This window comes from Acinonyx jubatus, chromosome A2 (genome assembly GCF_027475565.1).
Source record: "Acinonyx jubatus isolate Ajub_Pintada_27869175 chromosome A2, VMU_Ajub_asm_v1.0, whole genome shotgun sequence".
Classification (NCBI taxonomy): domain Eukaryota; kingdom Metazoa; phylum Chordata; class Mammalia; order Carnivora; family Felidae; genus Acinonyx; species Acinonyx jubatus.
In genome coordinates, this window is record NC_069383.1 from 85,771,162 (window position 1) to 85,793,393 (window position 22,232).

The following is a 22,232-nucleotide window of genomic DNA, read 5'->3' on the forward strand; positions in this document are numbered from 1 at the left end:
ACTGCCACTACAATCTCCCAACAATCCAATTCCAAACAGATAAAACCAAGATTGGCCACACAGGAGACTCTTCAAGCAGCAACTTTTTTTTTTTTTTTTGTCAAACAAACATCAACAACCTGCGGCAACCAAAAGAAAAGTATTTGAATATTGTTACCTCCAAAGAAACTGAAATTTCCCACTGGCTAAATATGATGTCTCAGGAGAAAAAAAATAATCTTAATAATTAACATTACAATACACATAGTACACTGATCCATTACTTGTAAAAACAGCTAGCAGCTCGGTTTTAGTCCTCTCAGCAGACAAAGCACAGATCATTCTTGACACAAGAGTATCTAGATATTTCTTAACTCTGAAATTGGCCTCAGTATTTTTTTTTAACGTTTATTCATTTTTGAGACAGAGAGAGACAGAGCATGAATGGGGGAAGGTCAGAGAGAGAGGGAGACACAGAATCTGAAACAGGCTCCAGGCTCTGAGCTGTCAGCACAGACCCCGACGCGGGGCTCGAACTCACGGACCGCGAGATCATGACCTGAGCCGAAGTCGGACGCCCAACCGACTGAGCCACCCAGGCGCCCCTGGCCTCAGTATTCTAGTATAAAATAAACCAAATCTCCAAGACAGCTCCAGAAAAACCTACATAAACTTTGGACAATAATGATACTACTTTTAATGGATCACAGGCAAAAATGTCTGCTCTTCCCACTTCAAGTCAACATTGTATTAGAGGTTCTAACTAATAAAATAAAGCAAAAGACACATTCAGATAAGAAAGGAAGTAGTAAAACTGTCATTATTTGCAGATAAAATAACTCAGTATGTGAAAAATCCTAAAGGATCCACAAAAAATTACTAAACTAATAAATGAGCTCAGGAAGGTCATTGGATTAAAAAAAAAATCAATACATGAATAGAAACTAGATTTCTATGTGCTAATAATAAAGAACTTGAAAATATTTCATTCAGATAGAAGAATTTAAAGAGTAAATACAAGACTTATACACTGAAAACCGTAAAACATTGCGGAGAGAAAGTAAAGATCTAAATAAATGGAGAGAGAAATTTCATGTTCATAGATTGGAAGAATCATTATGGTTTAAAATGGCAATTCTCCCCCCAAAGTGCTCTACAGATTCAATGCAACCCTTATCAAAAGCCTATTAGGATTTTTTGCAGAAATTGACAAGCTGATCTTACAATTTATATGTAAGAACTAAAAAAGAACCAAACAAATTTTAAAAAGTAAGAACATGGCTGGAGGACTTCTTGCTTTTAAAACTTACTACACAAAGCTACTGTAATGAAGACAGTATGACACTGGCTTAAAAATAAGACACTGTAGGTGTGTGTGCACCTGATCTCAGCTGGTCTGCCTGCGACCCCCTGAGCACCAATCTTAGTCACCTGCGCAGTACCATTTCTGCTCCAACAAGGTTAAAGAAACTATCATGAATCAGGAGAAACTCACCAAACTGCAAGCACAAGTGCACATTGGTGGGAAAGGAACGGCTTGCTGAAACAAGGTAGTTCATAGAATGACTACAGCAGATGATAAAAATTTCAGTTCTCCTTAAAGAAATTAGAGGTAAAAAATATCTCTGGTACTGAAGAAGTGGCTATGTTCACAAACCAAGGAAGAATGATCCACTTTAACAACCCTCAAGTTCAGGCATCTCTGGCAGCAAACACTTTCACCATTACAAGCCATACTGAGACAAAGCAGCTGACAGAAATGCTACTATCTTAAAACAACTTGGTGCAGACAGTCTGACTAGTTTAGGGAGACTGGCTGAAGTTCTGCCCAAACAATCCGTGGATGGGAAACCACTGCTTGCTACCGGAGACGATGATGATGATGAGGTTCCAGATCTTGTGGAGAATTTTGATGAAGCTTCCAAGAATGAAGCAGACTGGATTGAGTCAACTTCTGAAGAAGATAAAACTTGAAGAAGTTACTGGGAGCTGGTATTTTATATTATGACTGCCTTTTAAAATTGTGTTCATAGAGCTGATAAAATCTAGATCTGTAATATTTTTAAGCCCAGGCCCCTTGGACACTACAGCTCTTTTCAGTTTTTGCTTATACACAATTCATTCTTTGCAGCTAATTAAGCTGAAGAAGCCTGGAAATAAAGTTTGAAACAAGGTTAATAAAGTTCTTTACCTACTGTAAAAAGAAAGAAAGAAAGAAAGAAAGAAAGGAAGGAAGGAAGGAAGGAAGGAAGGAAGGAAGGAAGGAAGGAAGGAAGGAAAGAAAGAAAGAAAGAAAGAAAGAAAGAAAGAAAGAAAGAAAGAAAGAAAGAAAATGAAAAAGGGAAACCATGTAGTAGAATTAAGGGTCCAGGAAAAAAAAAACCTTGTATTTATGCTCCAGTGATTTCCAACAAAGATACCAAGGCAATTCAGTGGAGAAGAAGATAGTCTTTTTCAACAATTGGTACAAGAACAATCTTACATACACAGATTATTTCAGATGATTAACTGAAAATGGATTATAGACCTGAATGTTAAAGCTAAAGCTACAATACTTCTAGAAGAAAAATTTTTAAAAACAAAGAAAATCTTTGTGACCTTGACTTAGGCAGAATTCTTACTCAGAGTATCAAAAGCATGATCCATAAAACTGATAGGTTGGACTTCATCAAAATTAAAGGCTTGCATACCTTAAAAGACACCTTAAGAAAATGAAAAGACAAGCCATAAACTGGGGGAAAAATGAATAAAGACCTGTATTTAGAACAACAGCTAAAGAACTGAAACAACTCAAGAAAATAAAATCAAATCTAACAAAAGGACAAATGATTTGAAAAGACTTTTCATCAGAGGATATATTAGTGGCTAATAGAACATGAAAAGATGTTCAGTTAGTCATTAGGGAAATGCAAGTCAGAACCACAATGAGATACCTCTACACACCCAACTAGAATAACTAATCAAAAAGACTGACAATAAAAAGGAATGTGGAGAAACTGGAATGCTCATATATTGCTGGTGGGAAAATAAAATGGTACACAGATACTTTAAACAGTTTAGCAGTTTCTTATAAAGTTAAACATAAGCTACCATAGATCTAGAAATTCCATTCCTGGGTATCTACCCAAAAGAAAGAGAGCCATGTGTCCACACAAAGATTTGTATGGAAATGTTCATGGTAGGATTATTCATAATGTTCATCAACTGGTGAATGGATAAACAATATGTGATATACCCATACAATGAAATATTACTGACTAAAAAGGAATGAACTCATATATGCTACAACACAGATGAATCTCAAAAACATGCTTAGGAAAATCTAGAGACAGAAAGCATTAGTGGTGGCCTGGGGCTAAAGACTGAAAAATGGCCTAAATGATTATTTTAGGTTGATGGAAATGCTCTAAAACTTTACTATGTTGATGACTCTATAAATTTACTAAAAATAACTGAATTGTATATTTAAAGTGGGTAAATTTTATGGTATGTACATTATACCTCAATAAAGCTATTTAAAAAAATACTGGTATCCAAACACTGAACATGCTAAACATACAAAGGAAATTGACAACTTACATTATTTTTATGACAGCAAGTAAATATACATCTCTAAGTACAATTGCTTTTAATAACATTTTCCAAATTAAAATGACTATAAATTTATTGGAAACTGACTTATCAATCCCTCAATAATTTAAAAGGAAAAAAAGACACTGCTAGTTTGACTATATAGCACAATGAATAAGCGCTCAGGATCCAGAGCAAGGTGTCTCAACCTCAGCACCCCTGACATTTTGGCCTTGAATAATTCTTTGCTGTGGAGAGGGTGTAGCCTCTGTGTTATATAGGATGCAGGAGCATCCTTAGCCTCTACCCACTAGATGCCAGTAGCAGCATGCCCATTCCGTATCCCAGTTGTGACAACCAAAATGTTTCCAGACTTGCTAAATGTCTCTTTTAGGGGCAAAATCACCCTAGTGGAGAACCAGTGCTCTGAATATAAATTCTCATTGACTCTGTTAGCTGTGTCACAAGCTATTTAATCTATGTCTCGGTTTCCCATCTGCAAAGTGGCACATAATACCTACACCTCAAAGTTTTGTGATTATGGCAAATAATACATTTACTACAGAAACTGACAATACAAATTAGGGTTTCTATTTTTTAGAGGGGCAATTTAGAAGCACACCAGTGAACTTCCCCTGCTACCTCTATTTAAAATTGTAAAGCTTTCTATTCTCAGTTTTCTCTACATGCCTAATCCCCACTGTATTATCCTCAATACCACTAATCACCATATGACAGATCATGTATGTTATTTGTATTCACTGTACATTACCTTAACTAGAATATAAACACCACAAGGGCAGGGATTATTGCCAGTTTGTTTTCTACTGAATCTCCAGCATATAGTATATGCTCAAATTTTTTTGTGGAATGAATGAATAAAATATAACTTAAAATAGAAACCTAGAGCTGTTTAAGACTCATTTGCCCAGATGACAGAAAAAGAAAGAAGAGAAAATGTGTGTTTTTAAAAGAATGTGCATTGGGTCTCCTGGGTGGCTCGGTTGGTTAAGCATCTGATTTCGGCTCAGACTATGATCTTGCAGTTCGTGAGTTCAAGCCCCACATCAGGAGCTCGAGCCCGCTTCAAGGGAGCTTGAGCCCTGCTTCAGGCTCTGCATTCTCTCTCCCTCTCTCTCTGCCCCTTGCTCACTCTCCCAAAAATAAATAAATAAAATAGCATCCCTCTAAAAAAAGAGAGAGAGAGAGAGAGAGAGAATGTGCATTAATTCCAGAGTACATTAAGAGTATCTCAAGGGGTACCTGAGTGGCTCAGTCAGTTAAACGTCTGACTTCGGCTCAGGTCATGATCTCATGGTTCGTGGGTTCGAGCCCCATGTTGGGCTCTGTGCTGACAGCTCAGAACCTGGAGCTTGCTTTGGATTCTGTGTCTCCCTCTCTCTCTCTGCCCCTCCCCTGCTCATGCTCTGTCTCTCAAAAATAAACAACATTAAAAAATTTAAAAAAAAAAGTATCTCGAGATTTGGGTACCTGGGGTGGCTCAGTCGGGTTAAGCGTCTGACTCTGGATTTTGGCTCTGGTCATGATCTAAAGGTTCATGGGATCGTGCCCTGCATTGGGCTCTGTGCTTGCAGCTTGGGATTCTCTCTCTCTCCCTCTCTCTGCCCCCACCCTGCTCGCACTCTCTTTCTCTGTCTCAACAGAAAAAAAAGAGTACCTCAAGATTATCCTGCTTAATAAAAACTATCCAGAAACCCATACCATCCACCATTCTGAGGAAGACTGGTAAGAAAGTACAGTGTATTTTCAAAAAGCTTAATGAGTAGTTACTATGTGCTAGGTACAATCCTAAGCATTTTAACATGTATTAACTTATCTAATGATCAAAATAATCATAAAAAGGATTATAATCTTTATCTCTATTTTGCAGATGCTGGGGAAAAAGGCACAAAGAGGATGAATCCAAAGTCATATATTTTAAAAATTCTTTTGAAGTTTATTTATTTTGAGAGAGATAGAGACAGTGTGAATGGGGAGGGGCAGAGAGAGAGGGAGAGAGAGAGAGAATCCCAAGCAGGCTTTGCACTGCCAGTGAAGTCTGACGCGGGGCTCAAACCCACAAAACTGAGATCATGACCTGAGTTGAAACCAAGAGTCAGACGCTAAACCGACTGAGCCACCCAGGCGCCCCCAAAGTCATATAAATAGCAAGTGGTAGAAGCAGGATTTGAACTTCAGAGTCAAAACTCTTCGCCATTATACTATGTAAACTTGCCACTTAGTAATTCTGCTAATACTGGCCACCCACAGATCCCACAGCTGAGAATACAGTTGAACAACAACAAGAAAAAGATGAAGGATTAAATGTATGCAAAGAAGACAGTGAGAAAGAGAGGGAAGTGGACAAGAGAGGGAAGAGGTCATTTGAAAGAAAGAGATCACGGAAGAAGAAAATTTCAGAAATAGGGACTAGTCAATGGCATCAAAATAGTTAACAGAAAGGGGTAAACACTGAAGAAAGTCACCAAATCCAGCATGAAGAAAATCACTGGAAATTTTTTCAAAGACATTTTAGAGAGAACAAGCTTAAAAAAAAACAAAAACAAATTTTTCAAGTATATCTCAATAAGGCTGGAGAAAACAATGAATTAGAGTTGAGGGAATGGTGTCATGGAATGGAGCTGTTTTAAGACAGTTGAAGGGAAAGAAAAAGACTAGTGGCAGCTTTAAGGGACAGCATGCATGATGTAAAGTTTTTATTCTGTAAAATAGGACACATGGAAGTATGCATGCTTTTAGAGTTAAAGGTATTCTGCCAAAAACCATGCTATTTAAGAATACAGTTATATTATTATAATATAATGCTATCAGTCTAAGGTATACTCTCAGAGATACATATTTAGACTACTGAGTACAGCAGACATGCAGGCATGAACCACCTTATGGTTCACTTTTTCATGCATAATTAATGTTCTGATTGTGAACAGGCAATAGATAAGAGTTAATATTTTTGGCATTTTATAAAATTTATTCCATTATACTTACTGAATTATCTATTTTATTTTAACAAAAGAACTTCTTTGAACAGGAGTCCACAAAAGATATTCTTACTTGGATTTTTTTTTTTTTGTATTTAAAAGTAAGTATCAGAATAATTGTGATGCTTAAAGAAAAAAAAGCAAACAACAAAAACTACTTTCAGAAGGAAGAACAAGAAGCACAATCACAAATTATTATCTTATAGTGTACCTTACAAAAGAGGTACTAACTCCTTAACAATCAAACTCATTAGGAAGAATAAAACTAGTTTAGGATACAAACTTATTAACATTTCCATTTGTTCTATGAAGGGCATTTCAAACTTACATGGCAGTATGTCCTTATATCTGTTCTTTTTAACATTTTCTTCTTTTTCTCCAGTGGCTGTAGGATAAATCTTTTCTGTTCTATATTTGGTAGACAATCTTCTTAATCGCTTAAAATACAAACAAAAAAATTTAAGTTTATACAAACGTTAATATTTTCAAAATTTTAATGATTTACAAATAGCTCTTTATTGAATTTTGCTAACCCCAATTCCTTATAACTCACTTTCCTATTTTTCCAAGCTCACAGTATTTCCCTCTCTCTTAATAATTAACCCTAAGGATAATTGTTTTTTACCCTAAGTGCAAACATAAAATTAATATTCCAAATAGCACTCAAAGGGGACACTAAAATAAAAGTAAGAAATTTGTTTAAAGACATCATTAATAAGCTAAGTCAGAATATTTAACTCAGTCCTTAACTTACTCAAGTAATTTTAGTGTTTAACTATGGGTCCCTAAAACCAAGTAAATAATGCATAAAAGATTATGTACAAGTTTCTTTATTCCTTCCCTCAATAAACCTTGGGCACCCATGATGTGCCAGGCTCCTTCCAAGGCATAAGCTAATAATTACTTATAAGACACTACAAAACAAAGTTCTTTCATATTGAATTGGAAATGTCTAACAAAGACCAATTCTGCTTATTCACTGCATTACAGAAGTGGTTTGTGAGTTAGTGACAAATTCTTACCACATATGGCAGTAGGGATGTTCTTTGGGCTGGAATATTTCTGCGTGTCAGTAATACACTTCCTGCTTTCAGAAGCACTGAAAGTCAGCATTGTGAATTGTTTAAATTCACTACTCAACTACATTGCTGAAATTTAATTTCAAAGGAGCCTACTTTCTTCCAGGCTTAAAGACATATTGAAGGCATTTTGGTTTTACTATTCAACAAATTATTGAATACAAATGAAATGAACAAAGTCTGGTAACATTTAACTTTTTCACCATTTTACTTTTACAACTTGTGATGCTGATATTTAAGCAGTGAAACATTTTTTTAAATCACAGACAGATTATACATAGAATAGTGAGTCTTCTGTTTCTTTGAAAAACCACTAAACTTTATCATGACAATTCTTAGAGACCTAAATCAGGAATACACATTTTTTTCAGTAAGATGAAAAGACTTATTAGAATCCTGTTCTGCACTGGCACAATGCTGAAGTTAAATTCCCCACATTTATGATGCTATTTTCTATGGTAATAAAGTTCTCAAAGTAGGATAGGGGAAAAATTATATTTGAAAGTAAATGGGCTGTTGGTGAGGATGTGGGAAAACCAGAACTTTAATAAAATGCTGGCAGAAGAAAACATTAACACAACCCCTAACGAGGGTAATTTGGCAATTTTAAATACATATATCCCCTTAACCCAGGAATTGTACTTCTTAAAATCCACCTGCACAGGTGAAATGATATATCATGCACAAAGTTATTTATTGCAGCATTGTTTAAAACAGCAAAGGACTACAAACAATCAAAAAAGTCTATAAATAGAAGACTGACTAAATAGATTCATTCCAGTTATACAAGTAAATATGATAATGACTGAAAACCAGTAAGAAAGTTCTTTATATATAGTGATATGGAAATACTTCAAAATACATATTAAGTGTAAAAAGCATGGAACACTACAGTGTATATAATATACTACTGTTGGTGTTAAGAATAAAAATATTATTTGCATTTCTTTGTACATGTGCATAAAATATCTCTAGAAGAGAAACTATTAACAAGGTTGTTGTCTATGGAGAAGAAAAATGAATAGCTATAGGAAATGGATGAGAAAGAAACTACTGTATGCCATTTCATACTTATTAGATTATATAAATGTATTGCCTATTCAAAAAATTAAATGTTAAGGGGTGCTTGGTTGGCTCAGTCAGAGGAACATGAGACTTTTGATCTCAGGGTCATCAGTTCAAGCTTCATGTTGGGTGTAGAGATTACTTAAGTAAATAAAACTTAAAAAAATAAAAATAAATGCTACAAAAATTAAAGGAAAATAGAAAAGATTGCTCATGATTTTCTTAATCCACATTAACAAAGATCTTCCCAGTTATGCACATATACATCTTACATATATAATTAGACTCTATAATGTTTTTTTGTACAAAGATTTTAATTTTGTTATTTATAGTATCTTAATACATTCCAAAATATTGTATGTGAATGTGACCTACAGAAGGATATCAATCTAAATATTTGCAGAAACACCAGGGGAAAAGGAATGTAACTTAGGTAATAAACACTGAAAAAATTATAGAACTACAAAGAAAAGGAAGAGGGGATGTATTTAATTATAAAATATAAATACACTTCTGGAATATCTGCTGCAATCACTCCAAGCATTTCTTTTTTCACATGATGAATTATGTTATTGAGAAATGGGCAAAATAAAGATTTTATGTGAAATGACTTCCTTTTTCATATAATAAAACTTAACACTTTTGTGTACAAATAAGTATCTCATTGGAGTCTGAATTTTTATATATCCAGTTTTCTTGAAGCCTAGCACAGCATGGAATGCTTTCTACTTCAAGCTTCCCATGAAGAATGTTCTATTAAAATAAGCCTACAGAAGTAGTGTACTTAAAAAGTTTCATACACATCAGAAATACTCATCTCTGGTGTAGTATAAATAAAACAAAGATGATCTGTTAAACATAAAAACTTTGGGGGCGCCTGGGTGGCGCAGTCAGTTAAGCGTCCAACTTCAGCCAGGTCACGATCTCGCGGTCCGTGAGTTCGAGCCCAGCGTCAGGCTCTGGGCTGATGGCTCAGAGTCTGGAGCCTGTTTCCGATTCTGTGTCTCCCTCTCTCTCTGCCCCTCCCCCGTTCATGCTCTGTCTCTCTCTGTCCCCAAAATAAATAAACGTTGAAAAAAAAATAAAAATAAAATAAAAATAAAAAAAAAAACAAAAACTTTGTACATTAAAAAAAAAATCAACATCAAAAAAATTCTACCCAAATGTATCAAAAAGGTATCAGGGCACCTGGGTGGCTCAGTTGGTTAAGCGTCCAACTTAGGCTAGGTCATGATCTCACAGTTCATGGGTTCTCACAGTTCATGTGCTGACAGCTCAGAGCCTGGAGCCTGCTTTGGATTCCGTGTGTGTCTCTCTCTGCCCCTTCCCTGCTCGCGCTCTGTATTCCTCTCTCTCAAAAATAAATAAACATTAAAAAAAAAGTTAATATGAGGATAATACCCACACTCAGAAAACAAGCCTCCAAATCTTATCCATCTTTTAAGTCCTGGCTCCATCAAAGTTTCTTATGTCTCTCGTGCAAAAATAATCTTTCCCTTCTGAGTTCTGTTTAGACTTTATACACATTCTTAAAACACCACTTCCTTCTCTTTATGATAAATATATAAAAAGAATACACTTTACTTCCCCTACTAAACTGTAAGCTCTGTGAGTACAAGATTATAGTCACATTGATATTTAAGGCCTTGTACCCCTAGAACATATTAAATGCTTACATGTTAAATTAAATTTAGAATAAGATTTGAATGCTGGCCTAGACAAAAAATTTTGTTCTTTTAATATATCGTAATTAACATCCAAATAGTGCTTGAAGTAGAGATAGCACCAAACCTCATTTAACTACATGAAATGGAAGTATCTACACATACAATTTCATTTTAACTTCCTGACCACCAATTCCATTTTCTCTAAGTGAAATTAATTACTAGGAAATTAATTAATTGAGAAACATGTTGTAAATACTAAGGCATCTTATTCGTAAGTAGAGTGCATGTGACAGACTGTGTGAAAATAGCATTAAGGAAAACACTAATAAAATAATTCATTTATTAAGCTTAACAATTATTTAATATAATCCTAAAGCAAGAAAGTACTTTCAATCATTGACTATCCTAACTGGGCAAAAATATAGCTAACTGGCATATTTACATAGGCTTATAAATACCAAACCTTGTGTCATATTTTCTTTTCTTTATGCAAACAAAACTAAAGGCCTTTAAGAAAGATTTCCAATTGTCTATCCTTAAACATCTTGAAAAAGTCACAAAATAAATTCTTTTAAATAATTTCTTATCTCAGAATTACTGTCCTAAAAGGCAAATCTGATCATTTAAATTTTAGTCCCTCACTTAAAAATCCTCCAGTGGGTCTATTAGCTCCAAGAGAAACTACCAATTCCTTTTTTAATTATAACACATTTTGAATGCTGCCTGTCCAGTTTCCTAGCTTCTTTTTATAACACTCTCTTACTTAGAGTTTGATGCTTCAGCCATGTAGAATCACTTACCACCACCGTTGCCACAAGCAACCCTTCATTCCTCAACATCACAGTTTGACAATTTTTACTCTTGCTGGTGAGTTAATAGTAGGACTCTGGCTAAAGTGTTATTTCCTTTGTGGAGCTTTCTCAAACCTTTCCTTAACAGCTCCTCAGCTTCCAGCACTGAATACTCAATAATACATTACCCTATTACCACTTGTGAGATTCAATCTTATATGTCTCATCCACTGAACTATAAAACTGAAGGCAGAGACTATCTTATTGGACTTTAGAGACCAATGAATTATGTATATGACCAAGATCTAATGCAAATAACATTAAAAATGGGTAATTCATTTCTTTATTGAGCTTTCTTAGACAAGTCATACAGATGTCTCTAATACATTATAATTTAAAAAAAATTTTTTTAACATTTATTATTGAGACAGAGAGAGACAGAGCATGAGCATGGGAGGGGCAGAGAGAGGGGGAGACACAGACTCTGAAGCAGGCTCCAGGCTCTGAGGTATTAGCACAGAGGCTGACACAGGGTTCAAACTCACAAACCGTGAGATCATGACCTGAGCTGAAGTCAGACGCTTAATTGTCCTGAGCCACCAGGAGCCCCTCTAATACATTATAATTTTTAACACAAACAAAACCCAAATTTAATATTCACTTTGTTTTAAAGTTCCAAATTATTTTCTCTTTCCTTCTTTTTTTCTTTATTTTTTAATTTAAGTTTATTTACTTATTTTGAGAGAGACAGAGACAGCGTAAGTCGAGGGCGGCAGAGAGAGAGGGAGAGAGAATCCCAAGCAGGCTTCACACTGTCAGCCCAGAGCCCAATGCGGGACTCAAACCCAACAAGCCGTGAAATCATGTCCTGAGCTGAAACCAAGAGTCAGACACTTAAACGACTGAGCCACCCAGGCACTCCTCTATTTCTTAAAACACAAAAATTATATTTCCTTAACCCTAAATCAATAAACTTATTCTCAAAGGCTTCTAAAAGTCACATGCAATAGAACTATGCTCTTTTTAGATATCCATTTGTGTGTCAAGATTTGAGTTCCTTAACAAGGTAGAACAGTTTCACTGTTTATCAAAGACTTTAAGCTAATGAGTATGCATTGTGTGCTGTTTGTTGTATCTGTCCAGTCAAACAGCTGTATACCGGACTGTCCACTGGGTGTCTCATGAGCATTACAAACATGTCCAAATAGCACTACCATTCAACAGTTGTTCAAGCCTAAAAGCTAGGAATCATCCTTGATTCCTTCCTTTACCCTCTCCTACAACATCCAATCCATCATCAAGTTGTGTTAGCTTCAGGTCTACAATATATCTAATTCTCTTCAGATTCACTGAACACTTAGAATTCATAATACATTGAGACAAGAAAAGTATTAAACTTAATTGTTGACTGGATTTTATATCAGGACAATTAAGGAAAAAATGGACACAAAAAGTAATAGAGCTAAAATGGAAATTAAGCTAACTCAAATTCTTTTGGGAATAAAATGGAATATAAATAAATCAAATATTGGAGCTCAAGACTTCTCTTGCTATTACCAGGCCACACACTATGGTGCCAAATTCCTCAATGTCAACACTTAAAAAACAGTATGAGTTCCAAAAGACAATAATTTTAGTAAATATGCACACAAGAATATACAAATCATAAAACTGTACTTCAAGGTGAAATCAAAATGAAATCATACTTTAAGCTTAAAAGTTATATTGCAGCAAAATACAAGAATACCTAACGCATAAAATAGTAGTGCATTTGCCACTATTCTGAAAAATTTCTGAAGCAATTACTGGAGAATTTATCCGAATTTTAAAAGGTATGGAACTTGGCAAACAGTTGGGACTAAATAATAACTGTTAAATGAAGAGATTCACCTGGTTTTATACCTGAAATATTTAACTGTCCTGTTACTACCATACAAGTTGTATGATCATTAAGTCAAAATATTTTTTAAGCCCAAATACAAAGTAACAGCAACAAGTAGTAAAATCATAGGATTTTCCACTAAAACTATACCATCTCTAACCAGCTTTTCTTAAATCTTTACAAACCTATTTATATAAAAATATGCATATTACTGATACCTGTTACAAGCAACTAAAAAAACCAAAAGGTCTTTAAACTATACATCTGCAATGCCTACCTTTAAGTGTAAAATATGCAACTCTGCCTTTCAAAATTCATCTTCCTATCTTTGCTCATGCTTTACCTGCTGCTGTATAACAGACTAACTTGTCTGCCATTCTTTTTCAGATACCAAAGCTATGCCATTAGGATTGATAGTAAAGGACACATTGTGAAGTAGGGGCCAATCATATGGGTCTTTAGGTAACAAAAAGATTTTATTCTTTGTTCTTGTTGATTTCAATGCTTCAGTTATTTCCCTAGTAGTATACACCAAACAAACTCCTTGGTTTCTTCCAGATCACTACAGAAATTGTCTTGCTAAAACATTTCCTGAGACTACTCCGGGCACCAACCTCCATCTTCCACTTCCTCCCAAAGTGCTTCCTCATCGCTACCCACAGCCCTTTATATACGCGTCTAATCTAGAACATAGCACAATTTACAACAGTTAATATGCCATCAGAACATGGATTCCCTGAAAATGCACATCCTGTCTTCTTATTCTATTAATACCAGCTACTACCAGCATAACCCATGACAAATAGTAGTAATTTAGATCTTCTCCAGTGTTAATGTCCAGAGAAAATGAATACAAATTAGAATTGACCAGTATACTTATGAAACAAATTTCTCTGCCCTCTTACACTTCATTATCACTTCACAATGGGACAGCTTTGAGTCAGAGAAGCTGGGATTCAATTCCTATATCCATCAATTACTAGCAAAGGAGAACTCAATGTAGCACCTTTATAACCCTTTCTGAAGGGGTAAGCAGTAGACCTTAATTTTGAGAACTTGTTTTAAAATAAACCTCTGCACTACAGACTTATATTTTAAAATAATAAATATGGCAAGCATAAAAACTAAAAGAAAATAAAAGTTATAGAAAATTCACAATAGTCTATAATCGTTTTTTGCACAGCCTAGACAGCAAGCAAAAATTTTTCTTAAAGGAAAGCCTCCTGCTCTTGGGTCAGAAGAGAAAATGCAGTGCTTTCTCAAGATGGAAGTAAGTTAGGAGGATGTATGCAAGTTTATCCTCTCTCTACCTCCAAATTATATTCTTGTGGAAATAAAGTAGAAGTCCATTTGAATGACGAGGACAATAGTTTTGTGATATATACTAATGTTACTGAAATGAAGATATTTAATACAACAAATGGAAAAGAAAAGAGTTCCCAGGTTTGATTACTTTGTTTCTACACACAAGTTCTTACTTTTTCTTTCATCTCTTCCTCAATCATTCTGGTCCTCTAACCATTTAACTCATGAAACTGTTGGCTCCAGATTTTACAGGTCAATCCCAAATTCAAGTGTTTTGTTCCATTGTCTCCACAGCAAATTGCTCAAAAATTCCAAAATTTGGGTATTACACCTATGGCCTCTGACCATGCTACCCTTCATCTATCTGGTAATGTGTCTTGATTTAAGCAAACACTGTCACTTCAGTCCCCATTACCCTTTAGTTTACACTGGAAAATACTTTGCCAAGCCCAGACTCTTAAAGTGTTCCAAAGCAATCTATCACCAACCTCATTATTCCATAACATAGACTATGAACCATATAGTAAAACTGAGAATACTGAGCTCCAGCTTTAACACATTAAGCCATAATAATATCAACTGTCCAACTAAAAAATTAAGGAAGACCCCCAAATTAATAGCATGGTTACAGAATTTTTACTTATCTTTGCAAAAACAAATACAGCACAGGAAGAGTCACCTTAGAAGTTTAACAGAGTTCAATACATATTTACCACTATATGGAAATAAATTATTTTTTGCTAGGCTACACTGCTTCAAAGCTGTGGTCAACAGACCACAGTTTTAAAGAGAAACTGGCACTTCCTAGTGAACCATTAACTCCTGAACCCCTTAAAATTTTCATTCTTCCCTTTACCACTTCGACTGAAACTTTTATGAAGTCACCAAAAATATCCAAATGACACCAAAATCTCAAAGCCTTAACTCCTATTGAGTATTTAACAAAGATGATCCTCCCCTTTTAAAAACTCCTTTCTTAGATCCATGAAGCAAGCAAGGGTCCCTTGATTTTCCTTTTACCCTGCTAATTACTCCTTTCTGGTTCCTCTGCTTCCCAAATCCTAAATGTTGTATTCTCTTAGGGAACTGTTCTCTCCTCAGATTTCATCTTTTAGCAAGGTTATCCCCTACCTATTGTGACTTTAACAAGTACATTTATGAAGATCCAAAAATTTCTATTTCTATCCTGACTTTTCTCTTCACTTCTAGTTCCATATTCAAACTGCTTATTGAACATCCCCCAAAGCAATTCAAACCTAACTAGATAAAAAGAAATCTACCTGACTTTTCAAATGCTTCTATGTCTCTTTCTTTTCATGGCACCTCTACCCTCCTTACCTCTTCAGCCTTAAGAACTCCTAGTAGTTTTGGGCTTTCCCCCCCTTATCTATCTGACTTGTTTCCTCTCACACCCCATCAATTTCAATTTCTGAAGAATCCACCTCAGTAAGTATATCCTAAACCTGGCCTTTACTTTCTAGGATGGGGACAGAAAGTTATTTTCATATAGGATACAGGTTACTTAATTTTCTTTCCTTTAATTACACTGTTTCAATTAAAAATAAAAAGATTTAAGAAATCCTTTGAATGAGGGAAAAGAACAAACTTAGTGGGCATAACAAAATAAATACTATAATTAACATTATTTATGTAATAATTACTTTTTGAATATGATAAACTAATTACATTAATTAATACATGTCAAGGAGTAAAGGCAGAAGAAATGCATTTTTTAACCATGCATGTAAAGCACCCTACATAGCACCTAGCATAGAGCATACCTTTAAATACAGAAAAATTGAGGGGTGCTTGCATGGCTCAGTTAGTTAAGCATCCGACTTTGGCTCAGGTCATGATCTTGTGGTTCATGAATTCGAGGCCCACACTGAGCTCTGTGCTGACAGCTCAGAGCCTGGACCCTGCTTTGGATTCTGAGTTCTTTAAACAGGAACTGGAGCTGGTAATGAGCACTGTGATCTCAAATATCTCACTCCAGTATGGCACCAAATTGCCTCTCTCTCTCTGCCCCTCCCCCACTTGCACTCTGTCTCTGTCTCTCAAAAATGAATAAATGTTAAAAAAAATTAAATACAGAAAAACTGACATGAGTATGTAAGATTTATTAATAGATGAGGAATTTAACAGAAAATTTTCATTAGCTGCTTCAGATTGGCTGAATTGGCAGACACCAAATTACCTTTACTTGTATATTCAAATACACTGCCAAATTTTTATTCTTAAAAAGCAATTTAAGGGGCACCTGGGTGGGTCAGTCAGTTAAGTGTCTGACTCTTGATTTCAGCTCACAGTTCGTGAGTTCAAGCCCCACACTGGGCTCTGCGCTAACAGTGCAGACAGAGCTGCTTGGGATTTTCTCTCTCCTTCTTTTCTCTCTGCCCCTCCTCTCCCCTCTCTCAAAATAAATAAACAAACATTTAAAAATATAGCAAAAAAAAAAAAGCAATTTAGTCAAATTTTGTGTGTACCCTAAGATTTGGTGCCATACTGGAGTGAGATATTTGAGATCACAGTGCTCATTACCAGCTCCAGTTCCTGTTTAAAAAACTCAGAAAGCAATTTTTAACTGTACATTGCAAGTCTATTTAGACCCATTAGACAAATCATAAGCCAAATTCTAAAATGGTAGAATAAACTGTCATCAATGTTCTAATTCTTCCATTATTAATCTACACAGAAACCACATAAGTGCTAATTGTTATATATATCCAAAAGCTTGAAAATTACCTAGCAAACCAGAGTAAGTTTACAAACTGTATTTTTGCACCTTCTCATTTCAACTCCCCAAGTCTAGTAATAACTAAAGCATTACTATTGAAGGGTCTGTTGTGCCAATTTTTCCTACCAATGCATAAAAATGTTCTTGTTTAATAAAAGGTATTTATGTTTTAAGATATAAAAAATTAAGTGTAATGAAGGATCTACTTTAATACAATCATTACCATTTTTCAAAAAGGAGAGACTAAGCAGAGATAAAGTCACGTTAGATTGTCAAACTTTTGTCTGTATTATTAGGTTTTAAATTTGTAATAGAAACACAGTTTGGCAACTCCTCAAAAGGTTAAATATAGAGTTACCATATAACCCAGCAACTCCACTCCTAGGTATATGCCCAAGAGAACTGAAAACATAAGTCTGCATAAAAACTTGTACACAAATGTTCAAAACAGCATTATTCATAAAAGCCAAAATGGGAAACAGCTCAAATGTCTGTCAAATGATGAATAAACAAAATATGGTATATTCATACAATGGAATATTGTTTAGCCATAAAAAGGAATGAAATACTGATAACATACTCAACAGATCAATCTTGAAAACATTATATTAAGATATACAAAAAGCATATATGATTCCATTTATATGAAATGTTCAGAATAGGAAAATCAATAGAGGCAGAAAGTAGATTAGTGGTTACCACAGTATTGGAGAGAGGGGGAAATAAGATGTTACTGGTAATGGGAATGGGGTTTCTCTTGATGATGAAATGTTCTGAAATTAGATAGTAATGACAGATGCCAGCTTTGTGACTATACCAAAAACCACCAAAATACGCATTTTAAAGAGGTGCATTTTTATGGTATATACGAATTAATCTCAATATATGTGAATTTGCCTCAACAAAGCTATAAAAAAATTCATAAAAAATTTATTAAAAAGTTATAAAAAATCCTTAAAAGGAGGTTAATAGGAATTATTAGCAGCATCAGAGCATGCTAACCAAGGCATCCAGTCCCATCCAGTAATAAGGAATATCCATCCTCCTCAAAATGAGTCTTACTCAGCCTCTGTTCTTCACTACAGACATTCTCATTAGAACATTAATTTGACAGAGTCAAGCATAACAAGACTGCAGAATCTGGTCTACACAGGGTAACACAAATAAATCACAATTAGGTCTACTAGAAACTTGTGCCAGTGAACTTAGCACACAGCTTTTTCAGGGAAGGATAGGTAAGTATGATGAATAAGAAAGATAAAAATGGGGGCACCTGGGTGGTTCAGTTGTTAAGCGTCCTACTTCAGCCTAGGTCATGATCTCACCGTTGCCGAGTCCAAGCCCCACATCAGGCTCTGTGCTGACAGCTTGGAGCATGGAGCTTGTTTCAGATTCTGTCTCTCTCTCTCTCTCTCTCTCTCTCTCTGCCCCTTCCTCACTCATGCTCTCTCTCTCTCTCTCAAAAATAAAAATTAAATAATTTTTAAAAGAAGATAAAAAATGGAGTTTTTAACATGACTTGATGTCCAAACCACACTAATGAAGCTAGCCAACGAATCTGGAAGACTGGATATTTAAGAGAAGAAGACAGTAAGCAGAAAATGGTGAGGGAGAGAGAGAATAATTAGTAAGCTAAGATTAGAGTTAAAGTCTAAACTCTGTCACTTCTATAACTCTAACCCAAGGTCAAGAAAGACTCAAAAAAAAAATTTAAACCTAAACCTGGGTAATTAAACAAATACATTGTTCTTAAAGTTTCAGTTTATTTCTCTTCAGAAATGAATTGGAGATTATTTTTTATACTAAACATTCAGATTCCTTGCAAAAAGTATTTGATTCTGACATTGTTTTAGACTTAGTCCTGAAGGCCAGGCCACCCTACTAATGAAGATATGTGTACCCCAAGTTACCAAGGGCATGATTCGATCTTCAAATATCTCTTTGTAATAATGATAAACAGTGTTCCTCTTTCTTCCAACATGTAAAACCCAACGCAAATAATGTTACATAAATATACAAACTTATGCTATAGAGGAAATACATGACTAAAAATAACTTAAAATATAATCTAGAATGGGTTTCTTAACTTTTTTTGAGTTTATCTATTTATTTTGAGATAGAGAAAGAGCCTGTGCATGTGCATGAGCACAGCGGGGGAAGGGCAGAGAGAAAGAGAGAGAGGGAGGGAGGGAGGGAGGGAGGGAGGGAGGGAAAGAGAATACCAAGCAGGCTCTGCATTGTCAACACAGAGCCTGATGTGGGGTTCAAATTCACAAACTGTGAGATCATGACCGAGCCAGTATCAAGAGTTGGACACTTAACCAACTGCACCACCACCCAGGTGCCCCAGGTTTCTTTACTTTTTAAGAAAAAAATACAAAAGAAGCAAAAATTTTAAATAAAAGATGCAATATTTTGACAGCTTTTGAAACTGGGGTCAAAGTCACTGAAGAGAATATACTTTAAGAAGAAACTTTACTGGGGTGCCTGGGTGGCTCAGTCGGTTAAGCGTCCGACTTCGGCTCAGGTCATGATCTCACGGTCCGTGAGTTCGAGCCCCACGTCGGGCTCTGTGCTGACAGCTCAGAGCCTGGAGACTGCTTCAGATTCTGTGTCTCCCTCTCTCTCTGGCCCTTCCCCGTTCATGCTCTGTCTCTCTCTGTCTCAAAAATAAACATTAAAAAAAAAAAAGATGAAACTTTACTGAGTCAAGCAGAAGATATGTCAACATGTTTAACAGTCTTATGAGGAAAAATGATAAATAACTGAAACTTCAGCTGATTATAAGAACTATTAATTAAACTGGAAATATGATGCCACATAACTATCCTGCATAAGAGCGTTTTACTTTAAAAATGAATCATAAATTTTGTTTTATTATAATTGGTAACTTTTATAAACTGATGCTTCTCTCTGCTAAAGACGGATATATAAAAATATCTTGATATAAAGAACTCCCACAACTCAACAACAAAAAAACCAAACACCATAATTAAAAAATGGGCAAAGCACTGGGTAGATACCTCTCCAAAGAAAATATACAAATAACGAACACAAATGTGATTAGATGCTCAACACCACTAATCAGCAGGGAAATGCAAATCAAAACACAATGACATATTATCTGACAACCCATTACAATGGCTACTATCAAAAAAATAAAGTAAGTGTAGGGGGACTGTGGAGAAACTGGAATCCTTATGACTACTGGTGGAAGTGTAAAATGGTACAGCCATTACGGAACACAGTATGGCAGTCCCTCAAAAAACTGTAACTTGACATTATCAGATGGTCCACTATTTCCACCTCTGGGGATATATCCAAAAGAATTACAAGCAGAGTCTTGAACAGAAACGTGTACACTCATGTTCTTAGCAACGTTATTCATGATAGCCAAGAGGTGGAAGTAAACCAAATGTCCACTGATGGACAAATGGATAAACAAAGTGTGGTACACATCTACAATGGAATATTATTCAGCCTTAAAAGGGAAGGAAATTTCAACACATGCTAAAACATGGATGAACCTTGAGAACATTATTCTAGTTGAAATAACTAGAATATTGTAAGTAAATAAGGTACTTACAAAGTCTTAAAAATAAAAAGTGGAATGGTGGTTGACAGGGACAGGGAAAGGAGGAGAATGGGACTTCTGAGGACAGAGTTTTCATTTTGCAAGATGAAGAGAGTTATACACATTGGTTGCCCAACAACATGAATGCACTTAGCATTAGTGAACTGTACACTTATAAATGGTTAAGATGCTAAGCTTTGTATTTGAATTTTACCACAATTAAAAAAAATTGTAATGAAAAGCAACCCTTTCTTCTTTGCTTAAAAAATAAATGTCCAATCCAGTTATAGAAAGGGTACAAGCCAGTTGTGGGTAATGTCATTGAGTATCTCAGATTACCAGGCCACACAACATTCATAGAACATTAGATAGCTCTGATGAATGACCAGTTACGGTTTTCAAAAAAAAAAAAAAAAAAAAAAAAATCTACTTTTCCAGTTTGCTGACATACTAGATTCAGACATTTATCGTAAAAGAGTGAGATTCAATTATCACCCTCATTAGAATGAATGATCTCATATCATTTTCTCCTAACCTATCCTATGTGCCAGATTTTCTTTTAGGTGCTACAAATATAGTGGTAAATGGGACAAAATCCCTACCTCATATAGCATACATTCCAAAAGTATATCCTGGTTGTGTAGCATTTATTATTTCTGCCTTTTATATCCATCATTTGTTTACATGTTTTAACCCATCCTTACCACAGCTGCTATCAAAAAAGATTACAATTCCCTGTCTGTCAGAGACAATCTTTTGTACTTCTCTTTATTTCCTGAAAGTGCCTAGTGTCTTCCATGTACTATATATTAAACAAAGCCGGCAAGAATTTAAAACAAAAAAATTTTTTTAATGTTTAGTTGAGAGAGAGAGAGACAGAGAGAGAGAGACAGAGCATGAGCAGGTGAGGGGCAGAGAGGCAGGAAGACACAGAATCCGAAGCAGGCTCCAGGCTCCGCTCTGTCAGCACAGAGCCTGATGTGGAGCTCGAACTCACGAATGGTGAGATCATGACCTGAGCTGAAGTCAGACGCTTAACCAACAGAGCCACCCTGGCACCCCAAGCATGGCAAGTTTTTTAGACATAATGGTAACTGATAACCACATTCAGAATATCACATAATCAATAAAATTGGCATTCTACTATAATAGTTATAACACACTTAGTTCACTAAGTTGAAATAATATAGTCTGTATAAGTGGAGATACACACTTAAACCCCTTTTATTCGGTTCTTTATTATATTACCTACAATGTCACCAAGGAAAGCTTTCAATCTTTTATCACCAGGGAAAAAATGTGCAAAATAAATGGGTCACATAATACACACATTTAAAAAAACTCATCAACATATCCTTAGAGATGTGCGTGTGTGTGTATATATGTGTGTGTATGCCTTACGTATATACATATACATATATAATCTAAACATGTAATACATTAAATTCATACAGTAAAGGTATGGTAAGCTACTCTTATCATGGAATGATGGGAACTCTCCCAAAGGTGTAAATTCCCAGAGATTAGCCAAGAGCCAATCTTGCAAGCATGCCATTCTAAGGATAGCAGTTTTAGGTTTGCTAT

At 35.3% G+C, this 22,232-nt stretch overlaps 1 protein-coding gene and 1 pseudogene across 1 annotated transcript in view; one reads left to right on the top strand and one right to left on the bottom strand.

The window, feature by feature from the left end:
• The window catches only part of PTPN12 (protein tyrosine phosphatase non-receptor type 12), a 101,331-nt gene that overhangs the window by 54,539 nt on the left and 24,560 nt on the right, over nucleotides 1-22,232 (bottom strand). Inside the window, exon 2 of the mRNA XM_027071741.2 lies at nucleotides 6,877-6,985. Within this exon, the coding sequence (XP_026927542.2) occupies nucleotides 6,877-6,985 (109 nt within the window). The remainder of the gene's footprint in view (nucleotides 1-6,876; nucleotides 6,986-22,232) is intronic.
• LOC106972725 (transcription factor BTF3-like) lies at nucleotides 475-2,161 on the top strand (annotated as a pseudogene).